Raw genomic sequence first — 25,441 nt, 5'->3', positions numbered from 1 at the left:
TCGTTATTGTTTCACACAAAGTTTAAATTCTAAAGATATGCCGTATCATTATTAGTATGAAAACGTGTGTTTTCATCGTTGAGTAAAAAACTGTACAGACTAGACAAAGTATTGAATACGCAAAACGGACATATACATTTGAAGAGGTATGCATGGATTAGAAGGAGGAATTTTGTTTTGAACTAATCGGCAAATTTGTTTATATTATTTTAGGCAAAACAGTGAAGTGTACTAAAACATCGATTCTTCCAAGTCATCCAAATTTGCCAGTTTTTCTGGGTTTTTTAACGTTTGAGACAGACGTACGCGTAATTTTTATAACAATTGAACGAGTAAAAGAGTCAAAAACGTCGTTTTTAGCTATAATTTTTGGCCACAATCAAGTATTACGCTATTATATTTTAGGAGTTAGCGTTCCCGTCGATATCACAGCTTTAATCTTTGATACTTCATGTATCATTGGTAAATGATTTGCCTATTTTTAAAAATTCTGATTGGTATAAACAAAATTAATTACTCCTTGGTATGAACGTGGTTATTACAAAACGTAAAGTTATAAAGTATAGTATATATTCAATTTCTCTGCTTTGCTATAATTTTATAGTCTTTTGGACGCCGAGTTATTGCAGCTTCAGTTATCTTTGTTGTTGGAGTTTCGGCTTCTGCAGGCAATTCTATCTTGTACCGATGCAGTAACATCGACGAGAAGGCAAACATCATTATCTTCGCCAGAGATTGACCAGGGCAGTCTCTTCTTCCAACGGAAAATGGAAGAAACCCATTGAGTTTGCTCCAGCCAACGAATTTTCCATCGGAATCAAGAAATCTTCCGGGATTAAATTTTTCAGGTTCTGGCCATTCACGTTCGTCGTGGTGTAATTTGGCAAGGTTGAGAGCAACAAATGTCCCCTTGGGAATATGATATCCAGCAATTTGCATGTCTCGGATCGCGTTAGTCCCGACGACCCCTATCATACCTGATGCCCTTTGAACTTCACATAAAGTTGCTTGGAGGAATGGCATATTCTGGGCATCATTCCAACATGGTGTGCGATTCTTGCCAACAACGACATCGAGTTCCTCGTGAATCTTCGCCTGAGTTTCGGGATACAGCACCATGTAAAGCAAAAACCAAGCGAGTGACGAGGAAGCGGTATCTGAACCTGCAAATATAACATCTGCCATTAATCCAGCGACATCATCAACCGACCCAATGCTCTTATTAGTTTCTTTTGCAATTTCTTTTTCGTAGCAATTAATGAAGCTGTCGGTTAGGTCTCGAATTACTCCAGGGATGTAGGTTTTCTTGTGGGATTCGTATTCCACTGAAAATACCGCATTCCTTATCTGTTTTGCCGTATTCAAATCGCGGGTTATTTGAAGAGGCAAATGCAATATAAACGGAACCATTTGGTAGAAACTGGAAAGCAAGACTTGTTTGGTGCATAACGCGTTGAATAAGGAAAGCTTCTTAACGGTTGGATTATTTGATTGAAACTTCTCTGTCGTGAGCCAATCCCAAATCTGGATGATTATGGAAGACTCTAATATCTTTCTGGGTGAGAAGGGTTTTCCTTTATGGATGTCGATTTCTTTGATGGAGGTTTGGACAGCGTGTCCGGCGCGTTCTGATACTTCCCCTATACCAGCTCCAAAGACATGCATCGCTGCTTTAAAAACTCTTCTACGAAATCGCATTTCAGGGGAATAATCCGCCGTCATTAAATCCTTTCCAAAAATTTCTGGCCAAGGATATATTGAACCAGGCGATTTTCCTGAGAGGTTTTCTTGTTTGCCGAGTCTAGCTTCTCGAGCAAGTTTGGCGGAATTCAAGACAACAACTGTCTCCCCAGTTGGAAATGTCAGTGAGAATATATCACCGTATTCATCAGCCAGTTTGCTGTAGGGGTTAATTGGATCACAGAACAAATGAGGAATATTGCCAATGAGGGGATAGGGGAAAGGTCCTGGTGGCTTGTTTCTTCTCATCACAATTGTGGTAATAATGTAATATGTTAAATAAGCAAGAGCAAAGGAAACGAAGATTTCTGCAACCATGATTTCTGCAAATGAAATAAGTATCAGTTTAGCTGAGAAGTTGAAACAAGAAATTTTATATTCCGTTACACACAAGGCAGGCCTCATGAGGAGTTTCAAGTGTATAAATACTTTCTCTTTCATGTGTTTGCGAAACTTTGCCATGAAATTATGTCTACATTGTAAAATTAATTCGAGAGAAGCTTTTTTTTATTCTTATATCATTTTATACTGGGCCTTAATCGTTCATATAGCTTTATCAGGTGGGGAGTTAAATATAGGGCCAGGGATTCTCTAGTTTTATAACTAAAAGTGCCAATACAGTAGCACAATTAACACTATTTGAACGGATATGCAAATTTGTTACGGCATTCTGGATATATGATGTCTGCGATTTCTGCCAAGCTGACATGAACGAATTTATGGGACTTAATTTACATCTGCTCCCTGATATTTTGTGGAATTTAAAAGCAGCAAACATTTTAAATCGAATGTAGCAGTGTTTGTATTATGCAGCTGACTAATGACTATATAAGTTATATGGAAATTGTTCACAATATGACAATTGGGGAAAAGATTACCATTGAGTTCGGTTACACCATCATTTGACAGGTGTGTGCCAATGAATGAAGTTAATTAATTCTTTCAATATGGAAAAGTTTGTTTGCCAAAATGTTTCAGACCTGAGCTCTCCCATGCTCTGCAATCAAAAGATTCAAAGCTATTTGTTGGAAGGCTGAGAAAATCTGTGGTGTCAACTGTCAAGATTATTTGAACACTTTTCTGTGTATACCTTGTAAGTAATCAAGAGCATGCATTGTGGTAACATAATGTTTCCAACGTATATTGAATGTTGTGGGAGGTTTTATAATTTTACAATACATTATTTAGGCACCCGACAGGGGACCAAATTACACAAATATGCCAACAAATTGTAAAAGATTATCCATTTCTGCAAGATAAAGGCATTGGATCTCGCCATGTAAGCTCAAATTATTTCTTATCAAATAGTAAAACAATTGTTAAAAAATCATTCACATTTAAATTACCTTAATATATGTTCAGGATTCTTGGTATTCTCAAATTTATATATAATTATAATATTATATTATAATATATATATATATTTATAATATATATATATATATATATATATATATATATATATATATACACCCATTTGCAAAAACGTTGGCCGCAGATAGATAGATAGATAGATAATCGAAGTCTAATTAGAATTGCATATGATTAATTACATTTGCATGGGATTTCTATAATATTACACAACATATGCAATTCTAATTAGATTTCGAGTATCTATCTATCTATCTATCTGCAGCCAACGTTTTTGCAAATGGGTGTGTATATATATATATATATATATATATATATATATATATATATATATATATATATATATATATTTATTATTTAACAATTAGTCGCCGAAGGCGAGGTGATTACAAGCCTATATTCACTGAGCCGAAGGCGAAGTGAATATAAGCTTGTAATCACCGAGCCTGAGGCGACTAATTGTTTTAGTATAATTTCAGTATTGAAAAAGTTTTATTTATAAATACAACTGATTTTAATATGTTCTCAATTTCTGCTTCCGAAATTTTTCCAAAACGATTTTGAGTATTTTCAGCCATGTTTTTATGGGGAAAAGCAATAGTTACTGCTCAGACTGCTCTGAGCAGTAACTATTGCCTCATAGTTACTGCTGAGGGAGCCAATCAGAATGCTCAAAGGTCATTTTTCAATACTGAAATTATACTAAATATGTATAGAGATTTATGCACAGCAGAATGATGAAATAAAAATTGCATTTCACTGTGTAAATTAATTTCATGCAATTTGATTGCACGTACGATGTTTTTCACGTGTGAAAAGATACCATACACGGCTTTTGATTGGACGTACGATATTCCTCACATGCATGTGAAAAATTGTCGTATGTCATTTTGACGGCAATTTGTTTACATTTTCTTTCAAGATGGCGTCGAAATATAGGAGTGAAATTCAAAACATAATTCTCATATTCAAAATATTTTACATTCAGCACATTCTCAAATCTTTTAAATTCTCAAATTGGTCAAATCTACTGTTCAAGGAAGCACTCGCCATCCGTCGACAAAAACCGGAGCTTAATCATGGAACAAAGGCATCCAAAGAACTATTGGTTTTCTTTTGAACAATATCAAATTACATATAGTATATATACAACGCATGCACATGTAAATTAATTATTCCTGATGATGACTAAATAAAGTCTTATCCTAACTTCTATTGAACAAAATTACAAAGAAACTGAACGGTATAATAAATATGTTTTGATGCATAAAGTTTCGATTTTGTTGCTCGCTGTGTTTTTGTATATTAAAAGCGTGTCGTTGTTAAATTGATCTCTATACACATTTAATAAACAAATTACTTCATGGTTGGCGAGTGCGTACGATTTTTATTATGCACTCGTTGCGAAGGATCGCAAACTCACTCGTTCGCTGCGCTCACTCGTTCGTATTGCGATCCTTCACAACTCGTGCATAAAAATCGTACGCACTCGCCAACCATGAAGTAATCTCTCTATATATATTGATATCAAATCCTATTGTTCAGTCATGCCGTAACTTGAGAGAGGTACGCGTATAGATGAAAATGATTGCCTGCATGTTTATATATAGCAGGTATAATTTGGTTATTAAATCAAAACCGGATATGTATATATTTATTACACTGATTACAGTTTTGTATTTTATGAGAAAACAGTGCAGCCAGAAGCAGCCAGCAACGAGATAAAATATATGTAGTTTATCCGCAAGCACTCAACTGCGTATAGGTAGATTTTTTATATGCATACATTATATATAGACTCTGGATCAATTGTCGATAAAGGCATATTCACTAAATAGTTAAGTTGAATTACTTACATTGGTGTTTTGAAATCAGGTTTGCTTGAATGAATAAGACCAAGTGCAAGTTCAATACGAAATGTTTTAAAAGGTTATTTACACGGCAGCAATCGAAATTTGATCAGTTACTCGAGGACTTCAATAATTGAATTAAGTGCACGTAGTTATTGACGTCGCAAGGAGATACCGTAGCTAAATGTAAAAGCATAATAAATGTTGTTTTATATGCACTTACGCGTTTTCCTACATAACCTAAAAAATCAGTAATTGTACCAAAAGGGGATGTTTATATCGTATTCGGGCTTGTTTTGTCCAATGTAAACCAAAATTTCCCCGGGAATAGGGTATTTTAAAATTGAATTTTAAGTATGTTGCACTCAGTTTTTCATGCATACGCTATAAAAGAAAGGTTCATTACGAAAGCTTGATCAGTAAAATGGGCTATAGGCAATAAAACGTGAAACGCGAAAGCAAAATAGAAAATGTTGCACGAATTTTAGTTAATAGTTTGGCTGTAATAGATCTCATGCTGTGCAAAGACTGTTGTGATCACGTGACCCACAGTCAATGTGGGAGAAATTTGCCTAGCAACCGTGTGCGTAAATCAGACACACAGAAAACATAAACGAATCAAGCTTGATACGAATACTAAATATTATTTTTATTATATTAATAAAAATAATATTTACTATTGTCGATCCTGCTTCGACAAAACACGTTTCGAGCAACTACAAGATTACGAGATTGTTGACCTTGTCAGCTGATTATAAACTTGCTAAACGAAGTCAAAATAAACACTTCGTGATTGTTTCACACAAAGTTCAAGTCCTAAAGATATACCGTTTTATTATTATGAAAACGTGTGTTTGCCTCGTCGAGTAGAAAAACTGTACAAAGTATTGAATACGCTAAACACACATAATTGTATGTTTGAAGGGGCATGCATGGATTAGAAGGAGGAAATTTGTTTTGAACTAATCGGCAAATTTGTTTATTTTTTTAAGCAAAGCCAGTGAAGTGCACTAAAACCTGAAATCTTTGAAGTCATGCAAATTTGCAGCCAGTTTTTTTTAGTTTTTTTAACGCTTGAAAAAGACGTACTGTATAGAGGATAATTATTGAGGCATGACTAGAACTATGTAAAATACAATCATCTACTAATTTTTATAAGAATTGAAAGAGTAACAAAGTCAACATTTTTTTTTTGCTTCAATTTTTAGCTGCAATCAAATACTAAGCTATTATATATAATTATAGGGGTTAGCGTTCCCGTTGATACCACAGTTTTAATCTTTCTTATACTTCATGTATCATTGGTAAATGATTTGCCTATTTATAAAAATTCTGAATGGTATAAACGAAATTACTCCTTGGTATGCACGTGGTTATTACAAAACGTAAAGTTATAAAGTACGGTATATATACTATATTTAATTTCTCTGCTTTGCTATAATTTTATAGTCTTTTGGACGCCGAATTATTGCAGCTTCAGTTATCTCTGTTGTTGGTGTTTCGGCTTCTGCAGGCAATTCTATTTTGTACCGATGCAGCAACATCGACGAGAAGGTAAACATCATTATCTTCGCCAGAGATTGACCAGGGCAGTCTCTTCTTCCAACGGAAAATGGAAGAAACCCATTGAGTTTGCTCCAGCCAACGAATTTTCCATCGGAATCAAGAAATCTTCCGGGATTAAATTTCTCAGGTTCTGGCCATTCACGTTCGTCGTGATGTAATTTGGCAAGGTTGAGAGCAACAAATGTTCCCTTGGGAATATGATATCCAGCAATTTGCATGTCTCGGATCGCGTTAGTCCCGACGACCCCTATCATACCTGATGCCCTTTGAACTTCACATAAAGTTGCTTGGAGGAATGGCATATTCCGGGCATCATTCCAACATGGTGTGCGTTTCTTGCCAACAACAACATCGAGTTCCTCGTGAATCTTCGCCTGAATTTCTGGATACAGCACCATGTAAAGTAAAAACCAAGCGAGTGACGAGGAAGCGGTATCTGAACCTGCAAATATAACATCTGCCATTAATCCAGCGACATCATCAACCGACCCAATGCTGTTTTTAGTTTCTTTTGCAATTTCTTTTTCGTAGCAATTAATGAAGCTGTCGGTTAGGTCTCGAATTACTCCAGGGGTGTAGGTTTTCTTGTGGGATTCGTATTCCACTGAAAATACCGCATTCCTTATCTGTTTTGCCGTATTCAAATCGCGGGTTATTTGAAGAGGCAAATGCGATATAAACGGAATCATTTGATAGAAACTGGAATGCAGGACTTGTTTGGTGCATAACGCGTTGAATAAGGAAAGCTTCTTAACCGTTGGATTATTTGATTGAAACTTCTCTGTCGTGAGCCAATCCCAAATCTGGATGATTATGGAAGACTCTAATATCTTTCTGGGTGAGAAGGGTTTTCCTTCATGGCTGTCGATTTCTTTGATCGAAATATCGACAGCGTGTCCAGCACGTTCTGATACTTCCTCTATACCAGCTCCAAAGACATGCATCGCTGCTTTAAAAACTCTTCTACGAAATCGCATTTCAGGGGAATAATCCGCCGTCATTATATCGTTTCCAAAAATTTCTGGGAAAGGATATAGTGAACCAGGCGATCTTCCTGAAAGGTTTTCTTGTTTGCCGAGTCTGGCTTCTCGAGCAAGTTTGGCGGAATTCAAGACAACAATTGTCTCCCCAGTTGGAAATGTCAGTGAGAATATATCACCGTATTCATCAGCCAGTTTGCTGTAGGGGTTAATTGGATCACAGGACAAATGAGGAATATTGCCAATGAGAGGATAGGGGAAAGGTCCTGGTGGCATGTTTCTTCTGATCACAATTGTGGTAATAATGTAATATGCCAAATAAGCAAGAGCAAAGGAAACGAAGATTTCTGCAACCATTGTTGTCAATGTTCTGCAAATAAAGTAAGTATCAGTTTAGCTGAGAAGTTCAAGCAAGAAATTTTATATACAGCTACACACAAGGCAGGCCTGATGAGGAGTTTCAAGTGTATAAATACTTTCTCTTTCAAGTGTTGGCAAAACTTTGCCATGAAATGATGTCTACATGGTAAAATTAATTCAAGAAAAGCTATTTTCTTTTTATTCATTAATTATATCATTTTATACAGGGCCTTAATCGTTCATATAGCTTTATCAGGTGGGGAGGTAGATTTAAGGTTAGGGATTCTCTAGTTTTATAACTAATAGTGCCAACACAATAGCTTAATTAACAGTATTTGAACGGATATGCAAATTCGTTACGGCATTCGATCTGCATATATGATGTCTGCAATTTCTGCAAGTTGACATAAACGAATTTATGAGACTTAATTTACATCTGTTCCCTGATATTTTGTGGATTTTAAAAGTAGCAAAAATTCAAATCGAATGTGGCATTGTTTGTGTTTTGCAGCTTGGGATGGCTCGTTTCAAGATTGACCATTTCACATATATGAAACGAGCCATCCCAAGATCTCCTGGAGCTCCACGATGTGGTTTATGCCTCGCGGAAAAACTGTGCATAATACGTGCAGATGAAAACAAATGTTTAAACAAGCGCTCTGAGCTGTTTTCAAAATGCTGCCATAGGAACAAGTTTAATGCCGGAAATTTTAGGCGCGCGCACAAGGATAAGCGCGTGACAGACGAGTAACCGTTGATGCATGACGTAATCAAATATTGTATTGAATTTTTCTTTAGTCGCCTGATGATCGCTTTGCTTTTTTTAGCTTAGCGTGAAACACCGTGTAGCGACGGCTTTATTTTGAGATTAAAGAATTAGTAGATATTATTTATGCTCTGCTTTTTTTTGGTATTGAGCACTCTTCTTGTCTATTACAAACAAACTAAATTTTGAATATAAATATATATATATATATATATATATATATATATATATATATATATATATATATATATATATATATATATATAAAAGGGAATTGCATGGATTCGACAAGATTTTATCATACATAAGATTATTGATATCAAATCCTATTGTTCAGTCATGCCGTAACTTGCGAGAGGTACGTATAGATGAAAAGGATTGCCTGCATGTTTAATGTTTAGAGCAGGGATAATTTCGTTAATCAAAACCGTATATGTATATATTTGTTACACTGTTTATAGTTTTGTATTTTATGAGAAAGCAGTGCAACCAGAAGCAGATAAATATATAGATAAATATATGTAATTGATCCGCTAGCACTCAACTGCGTCAGTATGGACTTTTTATATATGCATACCTTATATAGACTCTGAATCAATTGTTGATAAAGGCATATTCACTAAAATAGTTGAATTACTTACATTGGTGTTTTGAACTCAGGTTTGCTTGAACGAATAAGACCAAGTGCAAGTTCAATACGAAATGTTTTAAAACGTCTCTGGCTAAAGGTTTTACACGGCAGCAATCGAAATTTGATATTACTCGAGGACTTCAATAATTGAGTGCACGTAGTTATTGACGTCGCAAGGAGATTATGATATAAATGATAAATGTTGTTTTATATGCACTTACGCGTTTTCCTACATAACCTATAAAATCACTAATTGTACCAAAAGGGGATGTTTATATCGTATTCGGGCTTGTTTTGTCAGCAAGACAGCTACCAAATAGTATTTATTTATAATCATGCGCTGCATTTATTTATCTCAATTCCCGGAATAAATTTTAGTAGCTTCATGCAATAGTCATTAGTATTAAAACAGATATTACTGACAGTCCTCATAGGGGATGGCAATGACAAACGAGACAAAGAACTTTTGAAAAGAATGCATAATTTATTCTTTTAACACAGATCCCTCCCTCGTGGTTGTCAGTTTGAAGAAAATTTCCATCAATAGACCCTTTCAGCTTGCATGCAAATTCACCCATTTCGGATGTTCTGACCATGGAATACCATGTAATTTCAGACCATGTGACTTGAAATGGTTTAATTTGCATACAAGCTGAAAAGGTCTATTCTGGCAACCCTGATTAAATTACTGCATGCATGCATGGGTACGCGCGGGTGCAGTCTGGATTACGTAACAGGTACCGCAGGAAAAGGAAAACATATTTTTAACAAAAGGCCTGGGTAACCAATACTCTCAAATTGATTTTTCTTTTTTGCGTTTTACCAAGGGTTGTTTTCGTATCGCAAGACTGAACTGAAACTCTTTTATAGCCACATTGGCGATAAAATGAAGTTTGGAGACTTGCTCATGACGACTGGTGCGCAAAGAAATTGGAGGAGAATAATAATAATATAATATAATCGAAGTCTCCATGTGGCAGGCATGTGCCCAGGCGAAAATCCAAAATATTTTTATGAAGATTCACTGGTCTGAAGGTTATTACATAGATTCATAGGGTTGTCTTTACAAAATTAAACCTTTTATTTAAACATAAATTTGGGGGGGGGATGAGTATAATATACTCGTCTTATGCGCAACTGATTTCTTTTGTACGCTTTTGTTTCAATATAAAATAATTAATATATGTATATATATATTATTATTATATGAATAACTAATATATATATATATATTATATATTATTATATTATTTATATATTATATATATTATATGGGCGCTAAAAGCTAGGCTAAGTTCTGCCATTGACCAAGTGAAAATAAACGCTTTTCTTATAGTGGAAACACTTTAAATGTCAAACAATTCGATGAATAAATTTTTTAAGTGGAAGTACAAGAATAACATCAAGCCATGGTCTTGGCCACCCGAAGATATTTGGCAAATGCCGAGGGATAAATCAAATTAAAAGCTTTTATGTAATTCGTGTTTCCTCAAGAATGAGTCAGTAGGCAATTAAGGTAAAAGTTTGTTTCATCCTTTATTGAAGCACTGAATCACTGATCCAGATTTTTTTGCTTGAGTGAGGTACAGCAACCAGTGCCAACCACATTTGCCTGTTGGCAGTGTCGCCATGACGAACCCGCCGCGGAATTTATGTGAAGTAGTATAAACTTGATGAAAAATATGTCGAAGCCTTTGAAAGTAATCGCGGCATGGTGGCAAACTGTATCAACATTTCTTTTAAGTAGCATGTATATATTGAATATTCCAGCTTTAAGTATAAACCTATAATTGCTCACAACAGCTGCGACAACTGAAGCATTTTGTGAGTAGCATTTGTGGCCTTTCTCCTCAAAAATCAGAATTATTCGCTCGGTGAAGGGCCGAATTCGGTGAAAAGGAAATTGCACGCGTTCATAATATAAAATTGAGAATTTGTGCATGGAAGCTAGTGTTTCAAATGGCATAATAATTATGTAAAAGCGAATCTTGTAATGTTTATCCTCTTGCGCGTTATTCCAAGCATGTACATATAAATAGCATGACGCGTGGAAAAAACAAAGAATGCAGTAGCGTTTGATTAGGGAATACAGTTCATCAGTTCACCAAGATAATGCAGGCTTCATGAAGAAACAAATAATTACTGAGTAAGAGTGCTCCCGTTCTAGCGACCATCACGGGAAGAGTGCTAATAACTATTTGGTTAACAATTGCAACCGCATAATCATAACTTCTGTTAAAAATAAACGTAATTGAGATTTAGCGCAAAGATTGAGAAAGCTCGCCACAATAATTTAACGTTAAATTCACACGTTAAATGACCCGCCTTGAAATGATGAAATTTTTCAGGGCCTCAATCTTATTCATTTCCAATTTTCTGTAATACAAATCTCCAAATCAACACTGGGATACTAGAAACCAAGTGCCCAATAACCTTGGCTACAGTCAGAATTTTTTCCCTTAGTTTTGCCCTTAATTTGAGTTATTGTAGCATATAAGACTGGCAGTAATATAGCCACTAGAATCGAATCAATTTGAAACCCAGGTAAAACTATTTGTTGTCTTGATCAATATAATAATAGACTTATCTGGGTGGATGACTAGGCCAAGGCGTTCAAATGTTTGGATGGAATCAATACCATTAATTGTATGTTCATCTGGCCCTGTAGCAGAGGTCCTCAATATATCCAGTTGTGATGTGACCCTTGAGCCTCAGATGAGATAAGGAAGAATTCACCAGTTTTGTGAAATTTATAGGGCATATGCATAATTAACCCATTTGGGTAAACAGAGTAATTGTACAGAATGTAACTTTCTAAACAAATGTGAGAAATTTCTGGACTTAGGATGTATTTGTAGGTCTCTATCTTTCAGGTCCTGGCTTGCCATCCAGCAATTTTGTGTGACAAGTACAGTAATATGGACTGATTGTGCCTTCCAATCATTCTTGGGTACAGTGAATATTCGGGATGTAAATAATACTATACTAATAACACTTTTTTTCTACAAGACATGCTATCTCTTTCTCTCTGCAAGGTCAATCAGATTCATACAGATGGAGTTGGGTGTGAAGGCAGGCACGGGCACAACATCTATGGATTCTTCCGATACAGGGTTAGGAATTTGAGGATCTGAAGTTAAACTTTGCCATCCCTGCTGGTAGAAGGTTGGCTAACCGACCTCTTCTACAGTAAAACCTTTTCATTAAGATATGGCATAAAATTATACACAACATAAACAGGAAACAATGAAAGATTCACCTGATTTTTTAAATCTTCTAGTTTTGGTGAACTTTTTCTTGGTAATAATTGAGTTAACTGAAGCTACTCAGAGAGGGTAGAAACACCCCTGTTGTTCCGCAGACCCAGAAGACCTGTTTCGTGGGGTTCTGCTGTTTCTTCCTGAAGGTGCTATTTTGTTTTTAGTATTTAGCGTTGTGCTAAGCTCTATAATTCTGGTTGTCTTCAATGCTTGCTAACCTTTCAGGCAAGTCCTTGCTAGATAACAATTTTCCCGGTTTGCAGATTCTGGCACATGATGGCCAATATTCAGCTGTGTTCATAAAGGTTTCATTTTCCCTCTTCATTTACGAACAATTCAGTAGTGACATAAGTGCAACAGCGTCAGTTATAAGGTCTTTATAGTGACGGATTGTTTTCTTTTCTCTATGCGCAAGTCTCCTATTAATTTTGTTCTGCTAATAATTTAACTAGTTGTTTTGACTAGATTGTTGAGTTTGCACCAGATTTCTTCTTTACCTTTAGGTGAGAACATCTGCTCATAGTAAGAGGGTTTCTTAAATTTTTCCAAGAGTCGTTTTCGTTCTGGGAAAAATTGCTATTTCAGCGAGTTAACAGTTACCGATGGACCAGTCTCGTGTGAGCTTCTCAGGGCTGTCCTTAACTCGTCAAGTAAACAGTAATTACATTGTCTGCTACATCACCTTAAAAGAAAATAATTAAGCTTATCCTCTGTGACATTTTCTGCGTCTTTTTGACGCTTGTACGTCTTACACTTTCAATGAAGTTCCTTCCGCTTCAAAGTAAATTGAGCTGGCTTGCTGTAAAGCCAGTTGACTTGCCTGTCAGAGCCAGTTAGACCGTGTAAAGCCAGTTAGACCGTGGCTTCACTAAATAAGGCGACTCGATCTCTTTTGAAGCGTTGCCTCATTCAGTAACTCGTTAATGCACCATCCCTCAAGCTCGCCGTTTTCTTCGATAGCCGATGATTTTTCGCCATATCGTTGCTGAAAATTCCGTATTCAACCATGTCCAGAAAGAAACTAGAAAAGGCGGAAAAATACCAATAGTGAAAACTCGGTCAAAGTCCACAGGAAAACAATAAAACTTGTGGGAAACAAAAGTCCTGGAAATGCTGAAAGTTAGATTTTAGGACAAGAGCACACTCGTCACAACCATCTTAATGCAAAAGCACGCCGACACAACTGGATGATGCATTACGCTCAATCTCGTTTCCCGAGCCCGCGATTTTCTCTGGCTCTTTGAGACCGTTTGCATTTTGAAATAAAATAAATACCACTTATTAACCGAATTTGAGGTCCGTACTAGAAAAATATCAGACCAAGGTCTTGACAGTACGGACCGAGCGATAGCGAGGTCCGTACATATAAGACCGAGGTCTGATATTTTTGCAGTACAGACCGAACGTATTCGGTTAATAAGGGATGTATTATACGGCATACAGTATTTAGTTTATTTATTTATACAATGCGCTGCAGCATTCTTGCCGGCTCTTTCGCCAGCCAGTCGCCAAGCAAGCACTGAAGTGGCTTTCAAAACCTTGTTTTTTACTCGTTAAAGTGCCCCTGACACAAAATGCGATTTTTACACTGTGTAAAGGACTCGTGTGTCCGAGTATTTCGCTGAAAGAATTTTTCGATTTCATCAAAACGTCGCAATTTTAGAGCCGTTTGAAAGCCTCAAATTTGGGGTTTCCAGTGGTACATGTCCGTGTTATAAGGAAACTGGAACGAGGGTAATTTTTGACGTCATACAAGTGAGTCGGCTTTTGAGTGCTTTTGAGATATAACTTGGATATACCGTAATTATTCGAATAAACGCCGCGGCGTTTATTAAATTTTTAGCAAATAACATGCGGCGTTTATTCGAGGGCGGCGTTTATTCAAGGGAGGCGTTTATTGCAAACTCGTAACAACTCTGAATTTATTGTGTAATTCAAACGCCAATTCAACCAATACAATTAGTCCCCAAAAAAACTAAGTATAAAAGTTATGTGTCTTTTCTATTTATATCATTATATATGAAAATTGAACCGTGGTTATAAATAAATACTTCGAATAAACGCCGCAATGACGAAAAGGTTGCGGCGTTTATTTGAGGGCGGCGTTTAATGATATTTTTGCTTGTACCTGCGGCGTTAATTCGAGGGCGGCGTTTATTCGAGGGAGGCGTTTATTCGAGTAATTACGGTAACTATGTTCAGCTATATTCTGTATAAGCATACTAACTTATGTCTATCGTTGAGAGTTTTATGCACATGACGCAGAAACCTGTCTCATTACGTGAACGCACATTTTAAAAGTTTTTTTGTAGCTATAAACATAATAACATACCCGATATTAAATATAGTTTCAGTGAGGATTTGATATATGCCCGTACGTAAATAACAAAGAGCTATGGTGTAAAGTTACGTATTTTAAATTCGCGTCTTGGTCGCATATAAGTGACTCCGTACATTTATCTATCTGTAAAAGTATAAACAGACATTTCGCTTCGTGAGGAGATCGATCGGTTTCGCATTTTACACGTATAAAGACAAAAGACAACACACTGCATGATCACGGTCAAAATCAGTGTATTACAAAATCGGCATGTCGCGACTATAGGTCGAAACTGTGATGACTATTCGCTATATATAACCCGTCTGGCATTTCATACATTACACGCAGTTTGTTATGAGATCTTTCTGTGCCTTTTGCTTTTGGTAGGCTTCTGTCTATTCATTGTCATCTAGAGGCTTTTCACCACATGCTAAAGCGGGTACAATTCTGAGTCGTCATCGCGACTCATCATAGCATGCGCGCTTCAAATCGCGCTTCAAATACCCTTATTCTTCAGCATCTTCTCTTCCGACGATGCAACGTATAATATTTAACCTTAATCCTGATACCTAGTATAAAAATTGAATCCTGCGGTCGACGAGATTTGAAATAATGTGTATTAAAAACAGCATAGAACCCTAGGAAATACACTGTGAGTTTGCAGCGACTCACTTGCGTGACGTCACGAAAATCGCTAGTCCCAGTCTTCTGTTACGACGGCCATGGGTTCAAAAATATATCGATTCAAGAGGCTCTAAAATTTGTTCCTTTTTTTAAAATCGAAAAATTCTTTCACCATAACACTCGGACAAATGCGTACTTTCCATGGTGCAAAAATCGCATTTTGTGTCAGGGGCACTTTAAATAAGAATGATACAGTAATATAAACAAAAATGAATAAATATAATATTCACATGTACCAAATAATGGTCTTCTTCCTCCATTCTTCGTCGATTTTTTTCGTGACAAAAATAAAAGTGTAAGCTTGCTTTTGTTTAAAAAAATGAGAGTTGGACCGTTACTACGGGAACGGCCTGATACTGGGGGATACTAATGTCTAATCTCTAGATTTCTATGGCAACTTATTTATGCTACTATACAGGGTTAGTAAAAAAAACTGACACCTTTGAAATTCAAATTAGTCGCATAGCGGCTGTAATGTGACAGAAGTTGCTTAAAATATTTCATTGGTATACGAAGCATACCATATTAATTAACCTAAAGCATAAATTTTGTTCCCATTGGGAGTTAAAATGGATTCTAAGCTCTGTAAATACAAAAGAATAGTTTTATCAAATCGTTTTTGTTGATTGTACATGGGAATTGTCATATTCCAGCCATAAGTTTGCAGCTAATTTGAATTTCAAAGGTGTCAGTTTTTTTTTACTCACCCTGTATATGTTTATTACTTGACGTTAAATGCCTGTAGACGATAATGAATGGTTATGCATATTCAAATTTTAGTATTGAATATGTGTGTTTCATGCAATTCCCTGTCAAATCCGCCTACATTCATGTTTTTACGTTCAGTTGGTCACTGGTTCACACAAATGATATCTCGTTTTGTCGTTATGAGTAATAAACGGTTTATATTTTTAGGGTGAAATAATCAAAATACTTTACTATAACGCTGGTTATAATTGGGAATTCAAATTCCTAGAGTAAGCTAAGTATCATGCCGTATTTTTTCCATGTTCCTCACATAAGCACGATGACAAATTTTTGAAAAATAACGACGGTGTTGCCGATTGCTATGACTACTGAGCTCTTCTCACTCCTTAAAAACAAACCACACATATACTTTCCAGCATATCATATTGCGTTTTCACTTATGTTTTTTGGTTATCCAAAAAATTATCAATATCATTCTATAAAACATAGGAATAACCGTTGGAATCCGAATCGTTAAATCAAATGGGACATATTTATAATTATTATAAACTATTTTCGTTCACCACAGGCGAAGGGTTTTTGCATGTATATATATTTCGATAACTATATATTCGCGTTTATCAGTTATCGTGTTCTATATTCGGTAGTGTCACCAGCCGTCCGCTAAAATGGAGTATTTATAACTTCTTCCGCTAAAATGGAGAATTTATAACGGCTTCCGCTAAAATGGAGTATTTATAACTGTGCGAACAAGCATGATTTTGGAGAGGTGATTTGAGTACATAAGTTACGTTTAAAAATACAGTGAATCGGCAAACTGAATTCCTTCTCCAAATGATCAATAAATGGAAAAGAGCGGAATATGGAAGCGAAATTTCCATTTTGTGTGCTTTTTTACAGGAACTATAAGTACCCGATAAGATTTGAACAGTTTTTAACTTTTTATGGAGGAAAATCTCATTTTGATTTATTTTCAATCATGGGCGAGGGACGTTCTTGTTGAGAATAATTTAAGAACTTGTACTTAAAATTGCTTTATATCATGCAGTCATGTTCATTACAATTTGTGTTTTCAATGATTTAATTTTTTCTTACCGTAGGTCTTTTTCATGGCTACCACAGCGGCTCCACCTACCGTTATAACTGATGAACAACGAAGATGGGTTGTGACTGGAATATGTCTCAACAAACTTCTAACTCCAGTATTAAGAAATTTGCTTGGAAGAGAAATTCCTGTTTGGTATAAAAGTCTCTGCCTGCCACCAAGCTCAATAAATACACAGACTTTCGCAAAACACGAAAAAAAACTACATCCCTCCAATATAACATTAAATTACGGCAATATTAATAAGAATTTTGTCAACCACAAATCAAAGCATAGTTCCTATGATTATGCCGTCAAAGATGCGATATCTCTCGCTAAGTTATTTTTACAACCATTCATGGCAAAGTTCACTGGTTTTGACACAACCATGGATCTGTCAGCTGCGTTAACTCTTATATGTGAATCTCACCCATTTTACTCTTCCGGTGCAGCTGCTCAGGCAAAGATAGTTCGTTCAGTTGTGAGAAATGAATGGGCGCATTGTAATTTTTCTCACTGGACGGATGTAAATTTCTTCGCGTGTATACAGGAGATCGAATTACTTGTGAGGAAACTGAACATGGCACCTGCTGATGAAAAAGACTTTTTGGATGAATTGAATAACTGGAAAAACAACGGTAATTTGGATTATTTCTTTACGTGTAAGAATTAGGGTTGCCACAATCGTTGTTTTCTTTGTTTTAAACAAGGAAATCAAAGGGCCATTATTTTCAAAATATTGAACTACAAGTGGTGAAATGGAAATCTTTTTAACATTTACACTAAAACATACAAAATGTATTACATAAAGTTTTCGCTTGGTAAATGCTGGGCGTACGTGCTCGCAACGTTGACGAGGGCGGGTGAAACAGCGTGTCTTACTTAAACAGTTTGCGAACAAAAATGCCACATGAATAGACCTTTGCGGTAATTACGTCACAAGATTATCGTTTTAAATTTAAAACCACCTTAAATGAGATGGATTTCACGTTTTACTCTCACAAGCTATGTGCAAAGATGCAAAACATCCTTCTATAACCCATACATGAATGAGAATTTTTCATCGCGGTCTTGGCCCCTAAACCTCTTTTTCGTGTTATGGCTTATTTCCACATTTATTGGTCAAAATAATCTTTTTCATGCATGTGGTGAAGAAGGATATTTTGCATCTTTGCACATGGCCCGTAAGAGTAAAACTTGAAATCCATTAAGGTGGTTCAAAATTTAAAACGTTTTGATGTTAAAATGTTGTGATCGAAAAGGTCTATTGCAGTTTAACATACAATTGACAGGCTTAAAATAGGGACACGGGACTCGTTTTCCAAAATCAAGTGTTGTTTTACATCTCTGAATTGTCAACGAATGCATGGTGATCGTTTTTAGGTGTGCACCTTTGCTGTGGCCAGGCGGTTGACGCAGATCTGTTAAAACTAATCAGAAATGAGTTTTCTCAACTTTTGCATTCTGTGGAGTTATGGCGAGAGGAAAATCAAAATATCGAGGTATGTAAACGAACAGATAAAAAAAAAGGGAAATGAGTGCAAGGTGAAAGAGAAAGGAAGGAGTAGACAGGGAAATGGTCAATAGGATATGAATGGGAGAAAGTAGAAGAGTACGAGTGTATGAGAGTCGTTCTCATTGTTTTTATTCTTCAGGTACAATTAAGAAAAGAGTTAAATAACCTCGGACACCGGTTAGAATCTCTTGAACGCCATATAGATGAACGCCTAGATTCGCGTGATGAAAAATCGCCTTATCTTTTTATGTTGCCGGACAGAGCAGAGTGGTTTTCTGGTCGAGAATCTGAACTAAACAACCTGCACAGCCTTTTCAACGTCGGTGATGAAGTCGATGAACCTAAAGTTAAAATTGTATCTATCTGCGGGTTAGGAGGAACCGGTAAAACAAGTCTTGCTGCTGAATATGCCCATCGAAGGAAAGATCGTTATACTGGGGGAGTATTTTGGTTCTCTGGCGAAAGTGAAGCTGCTTTTGCAAAGTCCGTAAATGACCACGCAGCGTTCTTTGGAACTATAACTGAAACAAATCCTGATGGAACCCTAACTCGTACCCTGATTGAAATTTCTAAAATCCAACGACCTTGGCTCCTTGTCTTAGACGATATGGACGAATACTCACTTTGCCACAACATTAAGGTTCTGTTATCTGGCCCGTGGAAACGTAGCGTGAGGGCATCTGGTCATATCCTAATAACCACAAGACGAAAACCAAAATTGATGAGTGAAACAATTCCTCGATTCCACGAGTCCGAGTGTCTTCAACTTGAATGCTTCAATGACAAAGATGGTCTGCAGTTTATTTCTAAAAGAACTGGCTTTTCTTTAGCTGAAGAAGCGGCAGTTTCAGCTTCTAGCCTGGTTAAGATCCTTGGTGGACTACCGCTTGCACTGGAGCAGGCATGCGCGTACATCAGTCGTCTTCCCTGTACTCTCTCTGAGTATTTAGAGCAGTACAAGAAGTATTCCATTGAACTGTTGCGTGCCGCTGATGCAAGCCCTGCATCCTTGTACGAATCACAAGAAAGGTTGGCGGTTCGTACTACGTGGCTTCTTAATTTTGAGTATATCAAGCAAAGTGAGAACGGCAGTTTTGCTGTTAGGTTCCTAAACGCATGCGCCTTTTTCAATCCTACTAAAATACAGCAAGAACTTGTAAATCCTGGAAAACCTCCAATTGAAGACGACGGTTACCGTGACTACGTTGGCACCCCTCTGGGCTCATTGCATATCTTGAAGTTGCTCTCCGACTTTTCCTTATTCCGTAAAAATAAGGATTCTTCTCTTACTGTGCATCGCTTAGTTTTGGATGTTATAAAAGGAAAACTCAGGTCTGATGGTGAGGAAGTGTTGGCTTTGGTGGATGCAATAAGTATGTTGTCTTTTGGTTTTTCGAAATGCCCTTCTCCTGATGATTTATTATTACATCAGGATATTAACACCCAACGTGAAAGAGTTTCCAATCTTTCAATTAATCCCACTCTCTTTTGTTTGTGGCAAACGCTGTGTCTGCACGCACAAGAAGTGGTGACGATTTTAAAGTCGTTTCAGGTTTTAGATGAAAGAGTAATTTTGCCGGAAACTGCGAAAATAGTTTATGAATGTGCTCTTGATCTTAATGTTAGAAGCAAAGTTCTTGATGCCATGCGATATATGACATTTGCGCACAAAATAATGATTCATGTGAAAGAAGGAGGGGATTTGGCAGCTCTCTTTCCCCATAAAGTGCCTCTTCATGAAAATATACGACGGTATATTTTCTATTCGTGTATGACACCCTACATTACCACTGATTCAACGTCTCCTGATAAGCAAAAGCAAAAAGGTTCCAAACATAAAATGGAACAAATGCAAATTTTAGGATATAAACATTTCGAGAATGGCCAATTTAACCAAGCCATCGAAATGTACACTTCTGCAATGGCAGAATTTACTCAGTTTGATCCTGAACTTCTTCACAACCGCGCGGTAGCTTACATGGGCTTAGAGCAGTATGAGAATGCCCTAACTGATACAGAAAATTACATTTCACAGCGGCCAAAGTATTGGCTAGGTTTTGCAATTAAAGCATTAGCTTTGCATGGGTTGAACAGAGCTTGGGAAGCCAGCAGTTTTGCAGCTTTGGCGTTTTATCATAATCGAAACATATTTTCTGAGTATAAGCCTTTCAAGTTGACGTTTTCAGGACTGAAGGATCGAATACAAATTTGTAACTCGTCCAGTCAACTTAATAAGTGTCTTTCGAATGTACTGTCCGGTTCTAAAGCTTCGCCTGAAATCCCTGGTAAGATAATTTTGATAGAATCCGGCGTTTATCGTGTGCGTTTATCTTACGCAGTATCAGTTGACAATTGCATTTTGCTCGGAACTGACAAATTGACATCGAGTGTAGAACTCAACTTTAAGGATTTAATTTGCATTTTGGGAAAACAGGTTATGGCTGCAAATGTATCTCTTGTTTTTTCTAAGGGTTACTGCATAAGCACATGTATCTCGATTTCTTCCTGGTATAGCTGCTCATTTACATGTACCTTAGAAGAGGGTCCCTACACCTTTTATTCCCTGGGGTGTGATACGTTCAACGGCTGTTTCTTCAAAAATAGCAAAAGTCCCGGTTTGACTGTTCAGGGCAAAGCAGATGTTAATCATTGTGTTTTCTCAGGAGGTGAGTACTCAGGGATTAATGTGTCTACTGGTGGCTGTGTAAATGTTAAAGGGAGTGAAATACATGGCAATGATATTGGTTTGTACTTTGCCCGGGAACCTCTCTCTTGTACTGTTGCATATTGCAATATTCTTGATAACAAACGCCATGGTATTTATGTAACACTCGGCACTTCTAATGTCAGCATAGATAATTGTCGAATATACCACAATGATCACAATGGCGTTTTTCTTGAAGAAAGTTCCTCCGCTTCCGTTTCCAACTGTGAGATTTTCGAAAACGGGTGGCAGGGCATTTCCACAATTGGTAACAGCCGTTGCACTGTTCTTCGGAATAAGATATATGGAAATAAGTCTGGGGGTGTCCAAGTGGTTCCGGTGGACCAACGTAAGCCAGTACCTCCGTCGATTGTTAAAGAAAATGAGATATTTGACAATCATGGATTTGGAATATATTGCGAAATGATGTACGAAGACACACCATCCGACACAAGCCTGAGTTTGAGTAAAGATGCCTTTGTCGAGTATATACGTTATCTTCAAAATAGCGGAAAATTATTGAAAGCAGAATGCATTGAGAACACTTGTTATGAAAACGAATCCACCTGTTCATCAATTTCCACAAATGATATAACAACTTATGTTGATTTTTGCTCTCATTGTCGTAAGAGATGTTCCCACACATGCCGCAATTGCTATTTTACCGCTTATTGCAATAAAGAATGCCAAAAGAGCGATTGGAGAAAACATAAAAAAGAATGTCGCGCTATTTTAGAAAGATCTACCATTTGCATTTCTACTTCTCCGGATAGCTGTATGATTATAGAACACAATATGTACGTCCCATCTTTCTCACCTCAGCATCCTGGTGTTGAACCAAAGGGACCAATGCATGCTTGCAAACCTAAGGCTGGGGAACGATTCTTGGTGAAGATACTAGCAGCCGACGATAAATGGCATGTGAATGTAGACGGACCTATGTTCTCTATTTGCGATCGCAGCCTGACTATAAATGGTCGCATTGATCACAGGCGTTATCCCGAACTATACAACATCATCTTGCAATGTGGTGTGAACAGTACCCTTGTTCAGGGTTGGAAAAAGAAATTTTTCTGGGCGTTGCTTCATGAAAAAGACCAGGGTATGCTTCGTGTATTCATTACCGAGTTGCCGAAAAATGAGAATTGGTGAACACTGGGTTTTAAAGTTAACATGAAAATTGTAAATTCCAAGAAGTCATGAACTTACTGTACGTCACCTTTATTTGAACACTCGAGGAAACATGGTTAATCGATTTTTTACAATTAATTTTCACTAGAAAGTAAAAATTCAGTCAGTCAATCACAGCGGTTTTGTGCACTTACTTACCATGTCGCTGATAGACATGCATGCTGTTCTTAGTTAAATGTCGGAACCATTGGCTAATTTCTGCTATAAAACAGTACTAACAACATGTAACATCATGTCTGCATGTCAGATATATGGCTGAAATGAAAAACTTTAACGAAGCCATCGAAATGTAGCCTATTGGATTGGCATAAATTACCTACAGCTTATACAATTTACTAGCTTATTATTCAACCGTATATAGCTTTCTGTATTAGGGTACAAGCCACTCAGATATATACTGAGATTGAAGAATGCATCTCCCTTTGGAGATGCATCTCCCCCGGACGTAAAAGTCTAAATCCTTTTGTCTAAATGTCATAATTGAAGTTTTAGTAAGAACTTTTGACCCATGTGTAAAATAATAAAAATTTAGAAACATTTAAAGTTTTCCACGGGTAAAGAATCACGTAAGTGGAAAGCAGCCTTGAGAACGTTTGAAAAACTACACGTAATGGCCATGGCCAATGGTTCGAATTAGTTTTTCACCCTTTCACATCGAATTTAGGCTTCCACCAAACAATATCAAATTAAGTTTAGAGTTCAACATGGCCGTCCTTAGCTTCAGTTATTTATTATATATTGTAGATGCCTGCTCCAGTTTTAGAATATATCAGTGGTATGCACTCTGTGGTTGTTTTTGTCAAAAAATGTTTAGTTTATAAACAGTTAAATGATCGATGACGCTAAATGAATAAAATATTCTATTCAATTTTGTATTCATATTATCCATTTAAATTACCACAATTTATTAATAGTTTTATCCATGTGATGAAGATATTGAAAAAATGAAGTGAATTTAAGAAGTGCTAGGCCTATATTTATATTATATTCCCTTGTCAATAGATGTTCCACTAGCACTCAGTTTCTGACCTGCAATAATATAAAATACGTTGATTCTCAACTTTATCTATACTTGGTAAAAATACAATGACTGCCTATTAGAATGACACATTATATAACTTGTCACGTTCATTATTTAAGGATCAATGCACTCTGCATGTGAGAAATTTTATTACTATGTCAGTCTTTAGAAATTTATTGTTTTCACAGTCAATGAACACCAAAATATTATCATAGGAGGACGAATTGTTAGGCTGGTTACGCTACTGCTTGCATATGCGTCAAGAACCCTCTCACTTCGCGAACAGAAATACTCAACAACCGAAAAAGAAGCATTAGCTTTTGCTTTTGACACAGCTCATGCATTTTCGCGTATATCTTCTAGCTCGCCATTTTATGCTAATTTCTGACCATAATGCCTTACGATGGCTGCATACTATGGAAGGCAAAGGCCGTCAAGCGCTGTGGATTTTGGATTTACGGCGAGTTCAATTTTTTAATCGTGCATGTGGATCGTATTCATAATAACGCGGATGCGCTCCCTCGCCTTGTTAAACCTACTTTATCAGCGTCCACCTCAAGCTAACAGGTTGCACACCAAGTCACAAACCAATATTTGCATGTTTCGAGAATAGGTGACAAGAAAAAATTTTTTATACAGTTATAGAAACACGCGGAGGAGTTTGTTTCACATATGAATAATTTTAATCATACATATGAAATTTCTTTCACATGTGAAAGTGCATGTAAAAAATCCTTAACTTCATCAGTTTTCATTTTCATAACATTTTTGCGTGTTATAGAATTCATCTTTCGTCTAAAATGGAGATTTGGTCACCTAGCCGGAGGTTACTTTATGAAATGTATTGGTCGCTACAGGCACGTCGTCGGAAACGGGAAACACGTTAAATTTAAAACTAGGAAAATTATAAGTTCGGCCGTTGTATCTCAAAATCACGTAATGCGTCAAAATTGGACGGTCAATCCCGATTGTTACCCGGAGAGTGCTCGATCGGTATAATCGGTATTGCTCGTAAACGGTCCGTGCTTTGGAGGAACGTCTCAAAGGCTATCTTTAAAAGGGGAGTCGGGAAGCAAGGGAACTGATGGAACGGTGCCTGGCAATTAGTGTTATTGTGATATCAAATACGTATTATCAGTACAACCAAAGTGTGTGTGATTTTGGCCATTCGTAAATTTCCAGTTCGCATTTCATTACTTAAAAGAGCTTTCTGTGCAACTTTTGCGATGGATACGGCAGATTTGTGCGATTTCTACGGAGATCTCCCACAATACGTTGAACCGATATTTCGAGATTTTGACCGGAGGACCAAATTTCATGGTAATTAAAATATCGACGGTGAAGTGCCACGACGACAATTTCTACGTCAAGACTGCACTAGCAGAACCAGGAGATGGAAGGGTCCTGGTTGTTGATGGAGGTGGTTCATTGAGAAATCCCAAACAAAGTTATTTTCTTGCTTGTGTCACTAATGACAATTTATTTATTGTTATTATTTTGAATAATGCCAACCTGGCAAGCATTATTGTGAAACTCAGGCATTATTGTATTAGATTTTACCCAAGTAAAAAAATAATATACATCCCCTTCCAGTAAAATTAAAACTATAAATAGCATAATAGTATTGCTGTGTGGCTTTTAAAATCATGTGGAGACATAAAGCTAGTGTATTCATTTATTGGCATACAA

At 36.7% G+C, this 25,441-nt stretch overlaps 3 protein-coding genes across 5 annotated transcripts; 1 reads left to right on the top strand and 2 right to left on the bottom strand.

Annotated features, from left to right (window-relative positions):
- Window positions 1-349: 349 nt before the first annotated feature.
- On the bottom strand, window positions 350-5,063 carry LOC114515584 (cytochrome P450 2D4-like). Its single transcript, XM_028534869.1, has 2 exons — window positions 4,968-5,063; window positions 350-2,063 (listed from the first exon to the last, which is right to left on the bottom strand). Exon 2 carries the CDS (start codon window positions 2,056-2,058, stop codon window positions 574-576), a length of 1,485 nt encoding a protein of 494 aa, XP_028390670.1. The 5' UTR covers window positions 2,059-2,063; window positions 4,968-5,063; the 3' UTR covers window positions 350-573.
- Window positions 5,064-6,052: 989 nt separating this feature from the next.
- Window positions 6,053-9,397, bottom strand: LOC114515543 (cytochrome P450 2D4-like). The gene is made up of 2 exons (XM_028534820.1): window positions 9,275-9,397; window positions 6,053-7,877 (listed from the first exon to the last, which is right to left on the bottom strand). The coding sequence occupies exon 2, from the start codon at window positions 7,862-7,864 to the stop codon at window positions 6,380-6,382; it is 1,485 nt and encodes a 494-aa protein (XP_028390621.1). The 5' UTR covers window positions 7,865-7,877; window positions 9,275-9,397; the 3' UTR covers window positions 6,053-6,379.
- Window positions 9,398-10,673: 1,276 nt separating this feature from the next.
- Window positions 10,674-24,097, top strand: LOC114515537. Of its 3 annotated transcripts, none has more exons than XM_028534804.1 (5): window positions 10,674-10,780; window positions 17,337-17,958; window positions 18,704-18,822; window positions 18,976-19,238; window positions 19,347-24,097. In XM_028534804.1, exons 2-5 carry the CDS (start codon window positions 17,346-17,348, stop codon window positions 22,690-22,692), a joined length of 4,341 nt encoding a protein of 1,446 aa, XP_028390605.1. In that variant the 5' UTR covers window positions 10,674-10,780; window positions 17,337-17,345; the 3' UTR covers window positions 22,693-24,097. The 3 variants fall into 3 exon arrangements, with proteins under 3 accessions (XP_028390605.1, XP_028390604.1, XP_028390603.1); XM_028534803.1 differs by adding an exon at window positions 16,444-16,505 and having other exon boundaries at window positions 18,976-24,097; XM_028534802.1 differs by having other exon boundaries at window positions 18,976-24,097.
- Window positions 24,098-25,441: the final 1,344 nt, after the last annotated feature.

This window comes from Dendronephthya gigantea, unplaced genomic scaffold (assembly GCF_004324835.1).
Source record: "Dendronephthya gigantea isolate DGI-Jeju-01 unplaced genomic scaffold, DenGig_1.0 000004F, whole genome shotgun sequence".
NCBI lineage: Eukaryota > Metazoa > Cnidaria > Anthozoa > Malacalcyonacea > Nephtheidae > Dendronephthya > Dendronephthya gigantea.
The sequence above is the reverse complement of the archived record's forward strand: the minus strand, read 5'-3'. Positions and strand labels throughout refer to the sequence as shown.

Coding starts and splice junctions, on each gene's coding strand:
- LOC114515537 (XM_028534802.1), top strand. CDS start 17,346: ATGGCTACCACAGCGGCTCCACCTACCGTTATAACTGATGAACAACGA. Junction 17,959..18,703: donor GAATAACTGGAAAAACAACG/GTAATTTGGATT, acceptor GATCGTTTTTAG/GTGTGCACCTTTGCTGTGGC. Junction 18,823..18,975: donor AGGAAAATCAAAATATCGAG/GTATGTAAACGA, acceptor TTTATTCTTCAG/GTACAATTAAGAAAAGAGTT.
- LOC114515543 (XM_028534820.1), bottom strand. CDS start 7,864: ATGGTTGCAGAAATCTTCGTTTCCTTTGCTCTTGCTTATTTGGCATAT.
- LOC114515584 (XM_028534869.1), bottom strand. CDS start 2,058: ATGGTTGCAGAAATCTTCGTTTCCTTTGCTCTTGCTTATTTAACATAT.